Genomic DNA, 15,861 nt, shown 5'->3' on the forward strand with positions numbered 1-15,861 from the left:
ATTGAAGGAAACGAAAGAGCGGATGAACTAGCAAGATGGGGATCTTCCACATGGGTAATATTCTTGCTGAATCTTTTTTCACACCACTGGGTGCAATCGAGAATGCAATATCTTTAAAGTATCTACAAATCTCGGAATGCAGATGGAGAGACCAGACAACATGCAAAGTTAGCAGAACGTTATGGACCGCCTACAACCACAAAGAAACATCAACATTGACAGGACGCCGGAGACTCACGCCAGTCATAACTGGCTTTTGGCAACCCATAGCAAACCCCTGTTCGAGAGTCTCGAACAACTGTCTGGCTTAAACGTCAACAACTTAATAAGGTTCGTACACCGCACAGATTGGATATAGTCATGCTATAAATAACCATTACTCAACTTGGTAGCGAGGATGCGGCAAGAAAATGGCGCGGGTGCGCTAGTTGGATTCTGGATGAATCACCACTTTCACCAACTAACCAAGCAATGAAATATATATGAATATATGAGAAGCGGCCGACGTAGCCGAATGGGTTGGTGCGTGATTACCATTCGGAATTCACAGAGAGATCGTTGGTTCGAATCTCGGTGAAAGCAAAATTAATAAAAACATTTTTTTAATAGCGGTCGCCCCTCGGAAGGCAATGGCAAACCTCCGAGTGTATTTCTGCCATGAAAAAGCTCCTCATAAAAATATCTGCCGTTCGGAGTCGGCTTGAAACTGTAGGTCTCTCCATTTGTGGAACAACATCAAGACGCACACCACAAATAGGAGGAGGAGCTCGGCCACGTGCCTAACAGAAGTGTACGCGCCATTTATTTTTTTTTTATATGAGAAGTGACTTTATTACACTAAACAGCTGACAGTCGTTGTGTAAATTAAACTACAAACCTTCCCTGCTGTGTTCAACAAACATTCGTTTAAAAAAAATCGATTTTTGGGTAGAAAAACATTTTTTCTGGTAGTTTCTACCTATAAAATAAACATTCCAGTTGGAGCATGATGAGCATCGTATGAACCGCAGAATTTAATCGCTCAGGCACAATATTTCACAAGAGCGTATAATTGTTGGCATATGCCGATGATATTGACATCATCGGCCTTAACAACCGCGCTGTTAGTTCTGTCTTCTCCAAACTGGATAAAGAGGCAAAGCGAATGGGTCTGGTGGTGAACGGAACGAGGACAAAACGAAGTACCTCCTGCCATCAAACAAACAGTCGGCGCACTCGGGAATTGGCACCCACGTCACTGTTGACAGTTATGATTTCGAGGTTGTAAAAGACTTCGTTTATTTAGGAACCAGCATTAACACCGATAACAATGCCAGCATGGAAATCCAAGGTAGAATCTCTCTTGCCAACAAGTGCTACTTTGGACTAAGTGGGCAAATGAGTAATAAAGTCCTCTCTCGACGAAAAAAACGAACACTCTACAAGACTAGTATCATGCCCTTCCTAACGTATGGCGCATAAGCGTGGACGATGACAACATCCGATGAAGCGACGCTTGGAGTGTTTGAGAGAAAGATTCTGCGGAAGATTTTTGGACCTTTGCGCGTTGGCAACGGCAAATATCGTAGACGATGGAACAATGAGCCGAATGAGCTTTACGACGACATAGACATAGCGCAGCGAATAAAGATCAAGCGGCTACATTGGCTGGGTCATGTCGTCCGAATGGATACAAACGCTTCTGCTCTGAAAGTATTCGATGCGGTACCAGCTGGTGGTAGCAGAGGAAGAGGAAAGATCAGGCGTCAGAAAGATCAGGTGGAGAAGGACTTGGCTTCACTTGGTGTGTCCAATAGGCGCCGATTAGCACGAGACTGGCGCGCTTTGTTAAGCTCGGCCAAAATCGCGTAAGCGGTTCTAAAGGACAGAAATAATGACAAATGACTTTTCAAAGGTGACGCAACGTTTGCCAAGAGACGAAAATCTAAGCTGTGACCATAAGCGCTTAAGTACACTTTGGCGTAGCAAGATCAGTTCCTGTAGCTACAATAAATGCAAATAAAGAAATAAACTTAGTTACCTTTTCACGCTCCTGGTACCACTGTCGACATGTATTCAATAACGCTTCCAAGAAGGTTTCTTTCTGCTCTTTAGCTATAATATTAAGGCATAGTCGAGAAATGGGCAACGCGTAGCGCCGGCCCTCAACAGCGCGTTTAATGAAGTGTGACGTCAGTTCCATAAGCGCACGCGAGTTCAACTTGTTCGGATCCTCCAAAGCTGTATCGATAAGTGTCTGTATCTCGGGTGTGAATTGCCCGATATCGGTGACCTCATTCCCTAAAGCCAAACCCAGACCAGCTATGCCACGTGTTAGCGCGTCAGCAGAAGACAATGATTTGGAACGTTGCAGGGGGCTAACATTTATATATGAATCTGTACTTATGCCATTCGCTGCGGCATACTGTGACATGGCATTTAATTGTTGTTGCTGCTGTTGATAGTCATGCATAAGGTGATGTTGTCCATTTTTATGGCTGTGATGCTTCTGTGGCTCATTGGCGAATTTCACCCGATTCGTATTGGCGGTTTGCTGGAAACGCATACATTTATAAATTTGTAATACAAAACTATGAAAATTGTTTTGAATTGGAAAAGTATATAAACTGTGAAATAATGTAGTTTTCAGGCATACATACATGCACTATATTGCCACTGGATGGGGAATTAATCAGTGGAATCTGTTGCGATACACCGCCCGAAAAACGGTTCATGGCCATCGGGTGAGAATGTGTAACCAGAATGGGTCGATGACCGCCGACGTGATGCATTTTGTTGCCCATTGAATTATTTGACATGGGCATGCTGCCGAGCGATAATCCAGCCTGTCGACGATTAGCCATTGCATTTGTGGCGGCCATATATTGCATTTGCTGATGCAGTGCCACCGATGATTTTGATTGCGGGATCAAACCCTGAGGTGATGATGTCGCTGGGTAGATGACCGCCGACGAACTAGAAGAATGTTGTAGGTTGAAGTTAAGTTCTGTGAATGAAAAATCAAAAGCAAAACTCTATTAGCAAAGCCTTGCGACAGGCAGCAATTACCGAGTATCTCCGGCCCTAAATGTATCTCCTCGTGGAGGTGTAGTGCGTGTTGCGTTCGTGCCACCCATCGAGAATTCCTGGGCATGAATGTTTAACTTGTTCAAGACCGCCGGCGAAGTGGCGCCATCGTTGCGAACATCTGAACAGACGGGCGAGAGTGTAAGTAGATGAAAATTTCCCACAAACACCGACCGTACAAGTGATTGAACAAGGATCGAATTCGTTGGGAAGAAAGTGTTTTTGTAGATGTGAGATGTGTAGTAAATGAATGGCACAAAGTTTGAGAAAAACACAGAAAGAAAAAAGTGCTCCGATTAAAAAATTTTCCAATTCTAATTTCGAAAATGTGTGCACAGGCAGCTCGACTGCTAAAGCATTTGAAGCTGAATAAGGAATATTAATATGCAATAATTGTACAAATTGCTCAATTAAAATTGGCGCAGAGTTAGGCGAAGCTGTATAAATGAGATCGCATGGCGCAATAAGAAAGCGATTAAGTTTAAGAAAAAATCGAAGCGTGGCGCGAAATGTGCCCATAAAGGTATCTTAAAATTTTACGCGAATATGAATGGTGAAAGTTCTGTTACGATATTGCTCACTAAAGTTAGAGCTCTCTACCAAGCGTTCACCTACAAGATTTGCCAGCTTAATGAAGTGCTGAAAGGCATAGCACCTGGAAGGCTTGCCATGTAGTTCTAGCTTAAGGTCGAGTCGTAAGGTGTGGTCAGAAAGTTAAGGTTTTATGAGGTATGGTGCAAAAATTTCGATTTGGGACACCCCAGATACCCAACGATTAGTAATGTGGCATGGACAAACTAGACGCCTTGGTAGGGTTCAACATCCATCTAAACTTCTGCCGCTCTTTGGGTCCCGGCACTCGGTTGCGATGCAACTCTACATTGAACCAAAAAGGATCTACCCGCATTTAGTAATTAAACTACAGGCATCACGGAAATCCCCATAGTCGCTCCCAAGAACAAGTCAGAGCAAACTCCGAGGGCTCCTATTCTGTGTGGTACCGAGATTAAGTGTACGGCTAGACGTCGTACTCGAAGACTTCTACTAGTTGAGCTTCCATACAGGTCGGAACTGGTAACCCTTGTTTGGATTTTAGGCGCCTTTTTCTCGGGCAAATTCTTAGCCCCTCACCCGCTGGGGGAGGAATAGAGGGCATATAGTAAGGAGAGGAATTAATTCAAAGTTTCAGTCAAATCGCTTTATTATCGCTTCAGATATCGCTGATTAAAAAGTTAATCGCGCCGTGATAAAGTTCATCACCAATCATCTGTCTATCCCAGTTTCTTGCCGAGGAAAAATATTTAATTTATAAGTAGTTAATATACTGAAGCTGACCGCCGTAGCCGAATAGGTTGGTGCGTGACTACCATTTTTTATTTCTAATAGTTTTTTTCTATTTCTGTCAAAATAAAAAAAAATATTAACAACTGCGGCATAAATCTGTAGGCCCCTTCATTTGTGGAAAACATCAAGATGAACACGACAAATAACGCTCAAACACCCAAAAAGCTGAATAGTAATCTGAAGACAATCAACGCAGAGGCTGGAAAGGCAGAAAACTTGTTCCTCGATATGTGCGTTTGTGAAAGAAACAAACTGCAGAAACCTTTAAAACTTCATCTACGGCTGTTCTGAACATCTCCAAGGTTGAAATATCTGACACCAATGCCAGATGTGCGTCGAGAATGGTCACACTGCTTCAGAAGTAATGGCTTGTCGAGAGTTATGCGATTTTTAGCTTGCGTAGGGAGCAAACGAATAGATTTATGAACCGGGTTGCTACTGTCGAAATTTAGGCCCATAACTATAAACCTGATGATGAACTACTGGCTGGAATGATGATGGCTACTGTCTTTTTTTTTGTGAGTCTCAGAAGGCATGTTTTTGATCCACTGTAAGTAAAAATTTGCCAATTTTGCCGAAAATAATACGCTACTAAAAGATATGCTACGCGTGAGTATGATTCGGAAGTGCGTTATTTTCGAATCTCCGTGCATTAAGCACAAAAATCATAGAAAAAGTGTTTTCTAACAGCGTTCACCCTTCGGCAGGCAGTGTAAATCTCCGAGTGTAGACGCACACCACAAAATAGGAGGAGGAACTCGGCCAAACACCCAAAAAGGGTGTACGCGCCAATTATATATATATAAACTGCAGGAGAACTATTCGCTCTCTTTCTCATTTGTCTTTGGTATTATTAATGAGATAATTGATAGCCACTTTCTTCTAGAATTCATTAATTTTCACGTCGTTCAACGTAGCCTTCGGAATAATGGACTCTACATTTCGAAACAAGTTAGAAGTAGTTATCATGTGAAAAAAAATTTAGAAGGTGTGACCAATATCAGACCGTTAACCGGTTCTCAGCGAATTTGAAATAATCAGCTGACGTGCTCTGGTTCATGACAGCAGTTTTCATACGAAAAAACTGAGATTATGCTGGTAATATAAAAGAAAAATCAACACAGTCTTCGCTGAAAGCCAAACCTAGTAATCTATCCTCCTTGGTAGTTAAGAGAATTTATTTTCGCCTAAGTCTAATTTTATAGTATTCTTAAACGAATTTTACAATTAATTTGAATCAGATACATTCACTCTGTAAAAATACTTTTATTTTTAAATTATGGAAACATAATTTTAGTGTTATAATACATTAGATCTCGTAGTTCAAGCACAGAATTGTCTGTAAGTGAACTATTGTTACATAAGACGAATGTGCAATTAAATATGAATTTTAAACGAAATATGCAATAAGAAATCGATGTAATTTTATCACAACTCTTGTTTTGCATAAATAATTAATCTTTATTTTTCTATCATATAAATGTATAGAGATCCGGGCCCTACTTTTTAGATTTGTGTGGAATTCGAACTGAACTACATTTCACGAAAACTACACCTGGCCACAAGAGTACAAATAGCAAATTTGCATTCTACAATCGTACTGTAATTTATTTAATAAAAGATGAATTATTATTTTTTTAGTATAAGCTGGTTAAGAACAGAAACATTTTGTTACTTACTCGGTGGTCTATAAATGTCTATAGCAGGTTTTCCACGTATTTGTCCGTGCTGATTCGCAGCAGTTTGTACATTGAAAGCGAGACTGCGCCTTTTGTTGATATTCTGGATAGTAAAAATAAGTTAGACTTAAATAAAAGTATAATATAAGAGCTTTAATAATATTTTAACTATGACAGTTTTCAGAAAATTTAATAACTGCAGTTCTAAATAAATAAATATATACATACAAGGTGAAGTCTAAAATAAACAAAACTGAGCTTAAATAGAAATGGATGGAGCTTGGTTCTGATAACTTCAAGTTAATTTATTCAAAATAGTCCCCTCTGCTTTCGATACACTGTTTTGCGCGATCTAAAAGCTTTTCAACGCTCCTTCAGGATGTCGGTACAAGCCTTTTGGATGGCCTCTACGGACGCAAAATGTTTTTCCTTTCATGGCCAAATGCAATTTTCCGAATACGTCGAAGTCACAGGGAACCATATTAGGCGAATATGGTGAGTGATTGATGGTTAAAATGCCATTTCTAATCAAAAAATCAGTCACAAGAGTGGATCGATGAGATGATGCATTATCATGCAATAAGCACCAGCTTCCTCCTTCGCGGTTTCAGGGCGAATTCGACGAAAGCGATGCAATGAACGTTTCAAAATGTGGCCCGTTGGCACGAATTCCTTGTGGACAATTTCCTTGGAATCGTAAAAACAAATGAACATCGACTTGATTTTTTACTTCTCCAAACGCGATTTTTTGGGTTCATCTGGGGCCCTTCATTCGGCTCTTTGACGCTTAGTTTCAGGTTCATGTTGGAAAAACCACGTTTCATCGCCAGTTACAACGTTGTAAAGGAAGTTCTCGTCTTTTCTCGCCTCTTTAATGAGACATTTCGAATGTTGAATTATTAGCAATTTTTAGCCCTCAGTTAACTTACGAGGTGTGTTCAAAAAGTATTGTGTTTTTTCAAAAATTATTTACTTATTCATTAATATCTATTTTGTCCCCTTCAAAGTAATCCCCATGAGATATTATGCACAATCTTCGAAGCAGTTCAAAAAATTGTTTTTTTTATTCTGTTCAGCTCCTCCCTCGATGCCGTATTTATCTCGTCAATCGTAGCGTAACGTCGTCCTTTCATGGGCCTCTTCAGTTTCGGGAACAAGAAAAAGTCACAGGGGCCAGATCTGGGGAATACGATGGCTTTGGCATCACTAGTGTGTTGTCTTTGGCTAAAAAGTCGCGCACAAGCAACGATGTGGGAGCAGGGGCGTTATCGTGATGCAAGAGTCAATTTTGTTCTTCCACAAATCCGGGCGTTTCTGGCGGATTGCTTCGCGCAAGTTGCACATAACTTGCAGGTAATATTCCGTATTGACCGTTTTATCCGGTGGCAAGAACTCATGATGTACAACGCCCCTGCAATCGAAGAAAATGGTAAGCAATACTTTTACATTCGACCTAACTTGGCGCATTTTTGTCGGTCTTGGTTCGTGCGACAGCTTCTATTGAGATGATTGTGCTTTGGTTTCCACATCATGACCATAAACCCACGATTCGTCATCAGTTATGACCCTCTGGACCAAATTTGGGTAATCGCGGACAGAGTCCAACATCTCATTAGCAATGTTCATGCAATGCTGCTTTTGGTCAATCGATATGTCCAGGTCCTTAGCAACTTCTCTAACTGTGATTTGGCGATTGGCCAATACGATTTTCTTCACTTCATCAATTTTTTCGTCTGTTGTTGAAGTGCTTGGGCTTCCGGCACGCTTTTCGTAGTTCACATCTTCTCGGCCTTCTGAGAATATTTTGTACCACCGATAAACGTTGCTTTGGTCCAAAGTAGCTTCGCCGTATGACACAGTCAACATTCGGAATGCATCCGCGCACTTAATTTCGTTTTTCACACAAAATTTGATACAGGTTCTTTGATCCATATTTTTGAATAGGTAAAAATCGAAGACGAGCCGAAGCACGTACAAGCAAAGCAGCTGTCAACAATTAACTGAACATTCAAAATGGCCGAACCCGTCGGCATGAGTGAGAGACATGAGTACCAACATATCGCCACAAAAAAGAATCGAAATTCGAATATACGTAACCTGCAAAAATTCAAAATTCGCGATACTTTTTGAACACACCTCATATGCAGAAAGAAACGTGCACAGACTTTTCGTAAGCCCAAATGATCAGTTAAAATGCAATAAATCGATGTTTTGAAGATGCTTCATGAATTTCAACCATGATTTTGGTTAATTTTTGATAAATTTACGAACAATTTCGATGGAGCTTTCGGCCCGTATGTTCATTGATATTTATGTCCTCACAACCATCTCTGGTAAACCACTCATGAACTCTGGCACGAGATAGACAGTAATCGCCATAAAATTTTTTCAACAATTCAAATGTTTCAGTAAACGTTTTACCGATTTTAAAGCAAAATTTAATATTAGCTCTTTATTCGAAACTCATTTTAGTACAGATGACACAAGCATACTAACACTTTAGGCGCTATAACTTCGTTTCCACTGAACCGAATGTCACCAATCTTTCACTGGAAGTCAACTAGGGATGTAACTTCCAACGCACTAACTCATTAAAAAAATGGCGCCGTCAAAAACATGTTTATGACGCCAGTCTTGTTTATTTTGGACTTCACCTTGTATTTGTGATATTTAAAATTTCTATGAGTGTTTTTTCAGTGTGCCGAATTGTTATAATTATATTAATTTAGGGAAAAAGAAATCCATAATTCTTGCGTGAAATATATTAGTTGCGCAAATGGCTTAAAACTATTTTATGGCCGATCTTTAGCTCCTCGGCGATGCTACGATTACTAACATGCCGGTCAACTTTCACATTTAATTCTGTGATTTTATCGACATTATTGAAAATATCGATTTTTTTTAACATAAAAAATGCCTGAACGGAAGGGACGAAACCAAAATTGCACGTAATTAAGTGTTACAGTATCGACACCATAAACACCATTGACAATTTCAACGGCCTATTATATATAATCCGTCATTCATCTTATATTTAGATAATAAATCTGTTTTTAAAATCACGTAAAATGCGCATACTTTTTTGGGATACTCTGTATATAGTATAAGGATGTGACAAGAAAGTCTGTATTTGAGATCCAATAACAAAGGTATGCGACCAAGTGGGAAGTGTGCCTCCCACATGCATTCGCAGATAAACAAATACATTTTTCTCACTTGACAAAATCGAACTCAATTCACATGCTCACACATATATACATATGTAATTATGTTCACACACACCTCTCATAAAGAGTAAAGAAAACACATGTACGTATGTTGTTTCTTTTTAATTGCATAACGCCAAATACCCACCTGTTGATTAGAGGTGCGCACGAAGCTGCGTTCTCTGAGTATGGCGCCTGGTGTTATATTTGCCATTGGCTGAAATTCTGGAGATTTTCGTATTTTACGAGCATCATTTTGTTGATTGTTGAGCTGTTGTGTCGCTTGTGATTGATCCACTTTTTCGGCCATTTCAATTTTGTTTTTGCAATTAGTAACTGTTTAATCAATTTTATAATAGTTCACAACACTATTTTCTATTTTTGTTTTTGCAATATACTATACGTAATTTTTGATTACAGTTCCTTTGAAACTATAAAAATCTTTGGTTTTCTCAACACAATTTTCAAAATACAACTAGTAATCATGAATATTCAATTCAATTAAAATGAGTGTTTTTTGTTTTTAAATATCACAAAGTAATTTGCATTACAATCCTAAATACAATTTGATTATATATGTTGTTATATACATAGTATATTATTGAATGCCTAATGTCCTTATGCGGTGCAAGTACATGAAGAATTTTCCTTGAGTCGTCTGCAAAATAAGAGAAAGTAACTGGGTTAATAATTTTTTTGGGAATTTGAAAATTGACTTAAATAAAAAAAAAAGTTTTAAATGTAATTATAATAAATAAATCCACGGCGGCCGCCGTAGCCGAATGGGTTGGTGCGTGACTACCATTCGCAGTTCACAGCGAGAACGTCGGTTCGAATCTCGGTGAAACACCAAAGTTAAGAAACACATTTTTCTAATAGCGGTCGCCCCTCGGCAGGCAATGGCAAACCTCCGAGTGTATTTCTGCCATGAAAAAGGTACTCATAAAAATATCTGCCGTTCGGAGTCGGCTTAAAACTGTAGGTCCCTCCATTTGTGGAACACCGTCAAGACGCACACCACAAATATTATATATATATATAATATACTAATAGTTTTAAATAATAAAAATGATAATATAATTAATTTTTTTTCAAGTTTGATGCCTACATTCTTAGTCTGCTGGAAAAAATTTGTTAGGGGTGGTATTCAAGGATGATAGATTACTAGGTTTGGGCAATAACCATGGTGAAAAACCGAATTGTGGGTGGAATTCGGCTGCTACGTCACGGGAGTGATTCGCCATCCGAATTCTGCACGATCATTTCACACAAATTCACACACTCGTCCAATTAGGCGTTGTTCAGATGGCAACGAAGGGACTTTGTGTTAATTTTTTCGTATATAACCAACACATTCTTAGTTTTTTTTCGTAAACAACAGTTTCATTGCCCCGACCGCAACTGATTCTATCGAATTCGCTGATAGGGTCAGATATTGGTCACACCATTAAAAATAACTTCACCATGAGTGTTATACAAGATGGCGCAAAATTAATCACCCTATCGGAAGATTTATAATTTTGGCAAGTTGCGTCGTACATCAATCATATTTGAAACTTAAGAACTAGACAGCTGCAGTATACAAACAGACAAGCAATAGAGCGCGTAAAGGTGAAAGTAAAGATTTCCACCACTCAAAATCCCTTTCTTTATTTAGTAAACAAGTTATTCAAAAACAAAATTGGGTGATTAATTTTGAGCCACCTTGTGTATAGTTTTATAATACACATTTTTTGCTCTAAGTAATTTGAAAGAAAGGGTTTGTTGTGTCTTTGGTGCTGTCGGACCTATTGAACCGCCCAGGAAAGCAATCACCAGAAGCTGTCGTCGTTGGCCAATAGGAAAGGAATTTTGTTCTACCAGAACAACATCAAGCCACACGCATCGATAGTTACTCCATAAAGGTTCAAAAAGTTTAGTTGGGAGGTTCTTATACAGCCATCTTATGGGCCGGACACACAAAGTTGTAAGTGCGGTCAAAATAGAAAAAAGTTAGTTGATGCTTGAATTTAAAAGAAAAAATTATGAGAATTTTTCTAAATACCTCAAATTTATTAATTCCAAAACATTTTTACATATGTTTAATAATTTCTTATGTTTTAGAATCGTCAAAGTGACGGATATAAAATCAACAATATCTTCTTATTGATTATTATTTACAAGCTGTTCTAATTTCCTTGCTTTATTGTGTGACGTGATCAAGGCGAATCTATGCAAGGTGATAGCTGTAGACTAGCTGATTTGTTCTTTTTCTTTCGGCGTGTACATTCGGATGTTAGCGCAAATTTGAATTACGAAGCGTATTACTTACTTATAAGTTTATAATTTGAAATTTGAAATTTCGTAATGAATTTTAATTAAATTTAAAATTTATAACTTATTATGCATATTTCAAAATAAAAAAATATTGTTTTCTATTTTGACGTCACAAATAAATCACTTCATTATTTTCTACTTTGACGTGACATTCTAATATACAAAATGTTGTTGTTGACCTAGTCACACCACCTTCATTGAATTCGCTTTGACTGATTATTTCTAAGGCGGATGAATAATTTATTTTCACAGTATTGTTGATGATTGGATTGAAAAATACAAACAAAACCGTACACAATTCTCAAATTAAAATGTAAATAAACATCACATTTTGACAATTACGAAGCTAAGGGAAATAAAAAAGTAAAATCAGATTTTCTATAGTACTCATTTCATCTTGATTAGATTCGCCTTGGTTGTGACAGTTGGTAACTTTTATTTTCTAAAGGCTATATTCCTTTTGGTGTTGGTGTCGAAATTCTGTCTGTACAAAATTCTAAAAACAAAATTCTGCTTTTAAAAATTCTGCTTTTTTAAAATTCTGCTTTTTTAAAATTCTGCTTTCTAAAATTCTGCTTTCAAAATTCTGTATTACAAAATTCTGTATTAAAATACAATGTTAAAGAGGTAATGTAATTATTTAATTTATTATTATTATTATTTTTTTATTATTATTCGAGATATTAAATAAAAAATAATAATACAGTGCACTCGCGATAACTCGAACTAATTAAAACAGGCGCTGTTCGATTTATCGAATTTGTTCGACTTATCAATTGAGTGTGCTATGTTAAAAAAACAGTCATCGATATCGATTTTTTCAATTAAATTTATTTATTTATTTACATATGGATATGAACATGAATATGTTTAAAATAATTAATTCGTTTCAATATTTTTCATCAAATATTTGGCAGTCTTTGTGTCAGTTACACAAAAAAAGTCAGCTTTAACAGAAAAGTTAGGCCGAAAAGAAAGTTGTAATGTGTGTTTGTCTTTTCTTGCCTGCAGCAATGTTGAAGAGTGTTGACCTTTGCGGGGCTTACTTGTTCAGTTGTGGCCCACGGAATTACCTTATTGATAGAGCTAACTGCCCCCTCAGATGATATCCGCTCACATGTCTCAGTTGTGTTGTTAAACTCAGACTCAGAATCACTAGTTTCAATTATTACTTCTGTGTCGGTAAATTCGGCACCATCATTCCATTTGTTAACATCATAAAGCGTAAATTCGACCTGTAAATTGTGTTTTTCATATTATGTTCTTTCAAGATGAGTCCACTTATTGGGTAATTCTTTTTTCTTTGGGACAGAAACCATTTGTATAAAGCGGCTTTCATTTTAGGAAACTCAGAAGCTTTTAAAGTTCTCCTCTTCCCAGGACCCAAAAACGTGTTGTTTACTGCTTTTAAAATTGCCTTGTCTTTCTTTTTTATAAGACTTATGGTGGACTTGGCTACCCCATATTCCTTCGCTAGAGAAGTAACACTACATCCACGTTTAATTTTGTTAAGGACTTCAGCCCTCTCTTTTAATGTTAAACACTTCAACCTTTTACGATCCATTACTCACATGCACTGATACACTACAAATGACAAATTTAAAGCAATTTGGTCAATGCAAGATGTTGTTCCCAGAAAACTAACGGGATATTAACGTCGAAATATTCATATGGACAATACACTAGTATACATATAATTTATATACATATACTATTACATATGTATGTATGTACAAAATGTACATGTTTGAAAAGAATGTGTGTACAAATAAATTTGTTTTTTTGTTCGAGTTATAGCGCTTTAATATTGTTCGAGTTACAAACTAGTCAATAGGGAAAAAAATGTGTTCGAGTTAGCACGTCGTTCGACTTAGCGGCTATTCGAGTTACCGCGAGTGCACTGTAATAATTTTTTCTTCAGTTTCGATAGAATTCGGCGAGATAAGACAAAATATAGGAGTAAAATTTTTCGATATCCCGCGCTTCAAAAAAATAACCCTCATCAGTTCAACTCCGGCTACGCAATCCACAGTATTTTTGCGTAGAACTCTTCTAAAAAAAAAAACGAACAGCTGCGAAGAATTATTAAAAAAAGAAATGAATTAAGTCACACTACATATTTAAAAAGAATTGCAAAAAATATTGTAATTGGCTAAACTAAAATATTGTTATCGCTTAAACATACCTATATGTATATTTATGAATTAAATGTTTATTTTGTTACTTCTTGTATGACGAAAATCATAAAACTTGAATAAAGCAAAATTTTTCGCATTAAACATGCAGAATTTTGAAAAAGCAGAATTTAGAAAGCAGAATTTTAAAAATCCGAATTTTAGAAAGCAGAATTTTAAAAAGCAGAATTTTAAAAAAGTAGAATTTTAAAAAGCAGAATTTTTTTGCAATCTACAGAATTTTGTCATCTAGAATTTTGTAAAACAGAATAATGACACGCTCCCTTCCTTTTGTACTCCCTTGTTCGACAGTTTGAAATTATCGTTACTTAAAATAAAATTATATGAGAAAATAATCAAGAAACCACAATTGTGAAATTTCGGTAGCGAAACACAAAAATTTTCCAAAATTGTTTGCAAAATACTGTATACAGTTTAGCAAGAAGGAGAATGTAAATTGCAAGCCAAAAATTTTTGTTTCACATATTTGCCCCTTTCATTTTTTCATGATCATTTTTGTAGTATCACCTTCATTACGAATGAGTTTGATTTGCAAATAAACCCTGGGAATGTGGGCGCGGCAGTGAGCTAATCTATATCCTCCTTCAGATTAATATTTTTCTAGGTAAAACCAATGTGTAAACCGATTTTATCAAAATCGGATAACAATTTATATTCCCGCCCAAAAGAGCGGTAGGCATGACAGTACTTCAATCCTCAATTTCATATTTCTTCTTTCTAAGAGAAAGTAAAGTATTTACTAAGTTTTAGCGAAATCGGAGCACGTTTACTATTTTTGGCCACAACTTATATGGCAACGTTACACTGTGGAACGTGGCACCACCTGCGTATCGAAAATTCACAGAGCAAAAAAATATATGAACTGGCAGCGCAACTCAAAATTTTTTTTTATTTATAGTATATTGTAAAAGAAAGAATAAATTGACTATCCGCTAAGTTAGAAGAGCAAGTCTATTGTAGGATACTTTTTTTTTAATTTTAAGATGGTCGCTGGAGACGTATCCAGAAGCTTTAAGCTCAGTCCAAAGAAAGATCTGTTAATATACAGGTTACAATTTTAAACCATGTTCAAAAAGTTTCCGGAAAAATCGTCAGGTGACGCTCTAGGCCAACTGATTTGAGATCTGTTTTTTTGTTAGGTTGCCACATCTGTGATGAACATTTCTCCCAAAACTTTCACCTGATATGGCTCCCTGTGATTTTTTGTTTGATCGAGTCACAAAACCACTATGAGGAACGTATTTTAACAGCCGAAAGGAAGTATTGAAAAAATCGAATACGAATATGAAGGCTGTACCGCAAATAGAGTTCCAGAAATGTTTCTAGAGCTGGAACAAACGCTGGCATAAGTGCGTTGCAGTTTATGGGGAGTATTTTGAAGGTGATAATATCACTTTTGAGGAATAAACTTATATTTTAAATTTTCTGAATATATTCCGGGAACTTTTTGATGAAGATTCTATGTAAATACAGCTGAGGAGGTTGGTAGAAAATTCATAGAAACTGGTGATACCAAATTTATCATGAGTACTTGGCTGGTCAAAAGTAGAAGAATTAAATTTCAACTTTATTCTCAAAGGTTAAAATTGATCTTTAGGCGCTCTTAACTGCGAATATTCAACTCACGTGTGAAGTCAGTATTGTTGTACGAAAGTGAAACATGGCTGGTCTCTAAGACCATCACACAGAGGCTACAATCTTTTGTTAAAAAATGCCTCCACATCATCTGTAGAATATTCTGGCCGAAGGTCGCGGTTGGCCTAAGGTTACTTGAAGAAGGTCGCAAGGTCGCGCAAGGTCGAATGGCGCAAAAGCAACCAGCCAGAACCGTGTACGATGGAAGAGTCTTGTCGAGCTCCTATGATCCCGAGCGAAGTGAATAAGGATACAAAAAATTGAACATCATCTCTAGAGACAGGCTGTCTTACGTAAGGAGAAGAACCATCAGTTTTTTCATTAACATTAAGCAGTAAAAAAGTAAAAACGTGATTTTCTAGCTCTTCGTATTTGAATGGCTACAATACCATATACAAGCACATATGTATGTATGCTTAT

The 15,861-nt window shown here is 37.2% G+C and overlaps 1 protein-coding gene across 4 annotated transcripts in view; it reads right to left on the minus strand.

The window, feature by feature from the left end:
* Positions 1-15,861, minus strand: part of LOC129246796 (uncharacterized) — a 37,981-nt gene that overhangs the window by 4,189 nt on the left and 17,931 nt on the right. For 2 of the 4 annotated variants that reach the window (XM_054885406.1, XM_054885405.1), the window contains 5 exons: positions 9,444-9,770; positions 6,090-6,192; positions 3,049-3,187; positions 2,640-2,955; positions 2,021-2,533 (listed from right to left, as the gene is read on the minus strand). In XM_054885406.1, coding sequence (XP_054741381.1) covers positions 2,021-2,533; positions 2,640-2,955; positions 3,049-3,187; positions 6,090-6,192; positions 9,444-9,605 — 1,233 coding nt within the window. In that variant the 5' untranslated portion in view covers positions 9,606-9,770. Of the gene's footprint in view, positions 1-2,020; positions 2,534-2,639; positions 2,987-3,048; positions 3,188-6,089; positions 6,193-9,443; positions 9,771-15,861 lie in introns of those variants that run through there. The other 2 variants (XM_054885407.1, XM_054885408.1) reach the window with 2 other exon arrangements.

This window comes from Anastrepha obliqua, chromosome 5, assembly GCF_027943255.1.
Source record: "Anastrepha obliqua isolate idAnaObli1 chromosome 5, idAnaObli1_1.0, whole genome shotgun sequence".
NCBI classification, from domain to species: Eukaryota; Metazoa; Arthropoda; class Insecta; order Diptera; family Tephritidae; genus Anastrepha; species Anastrepha obliqua.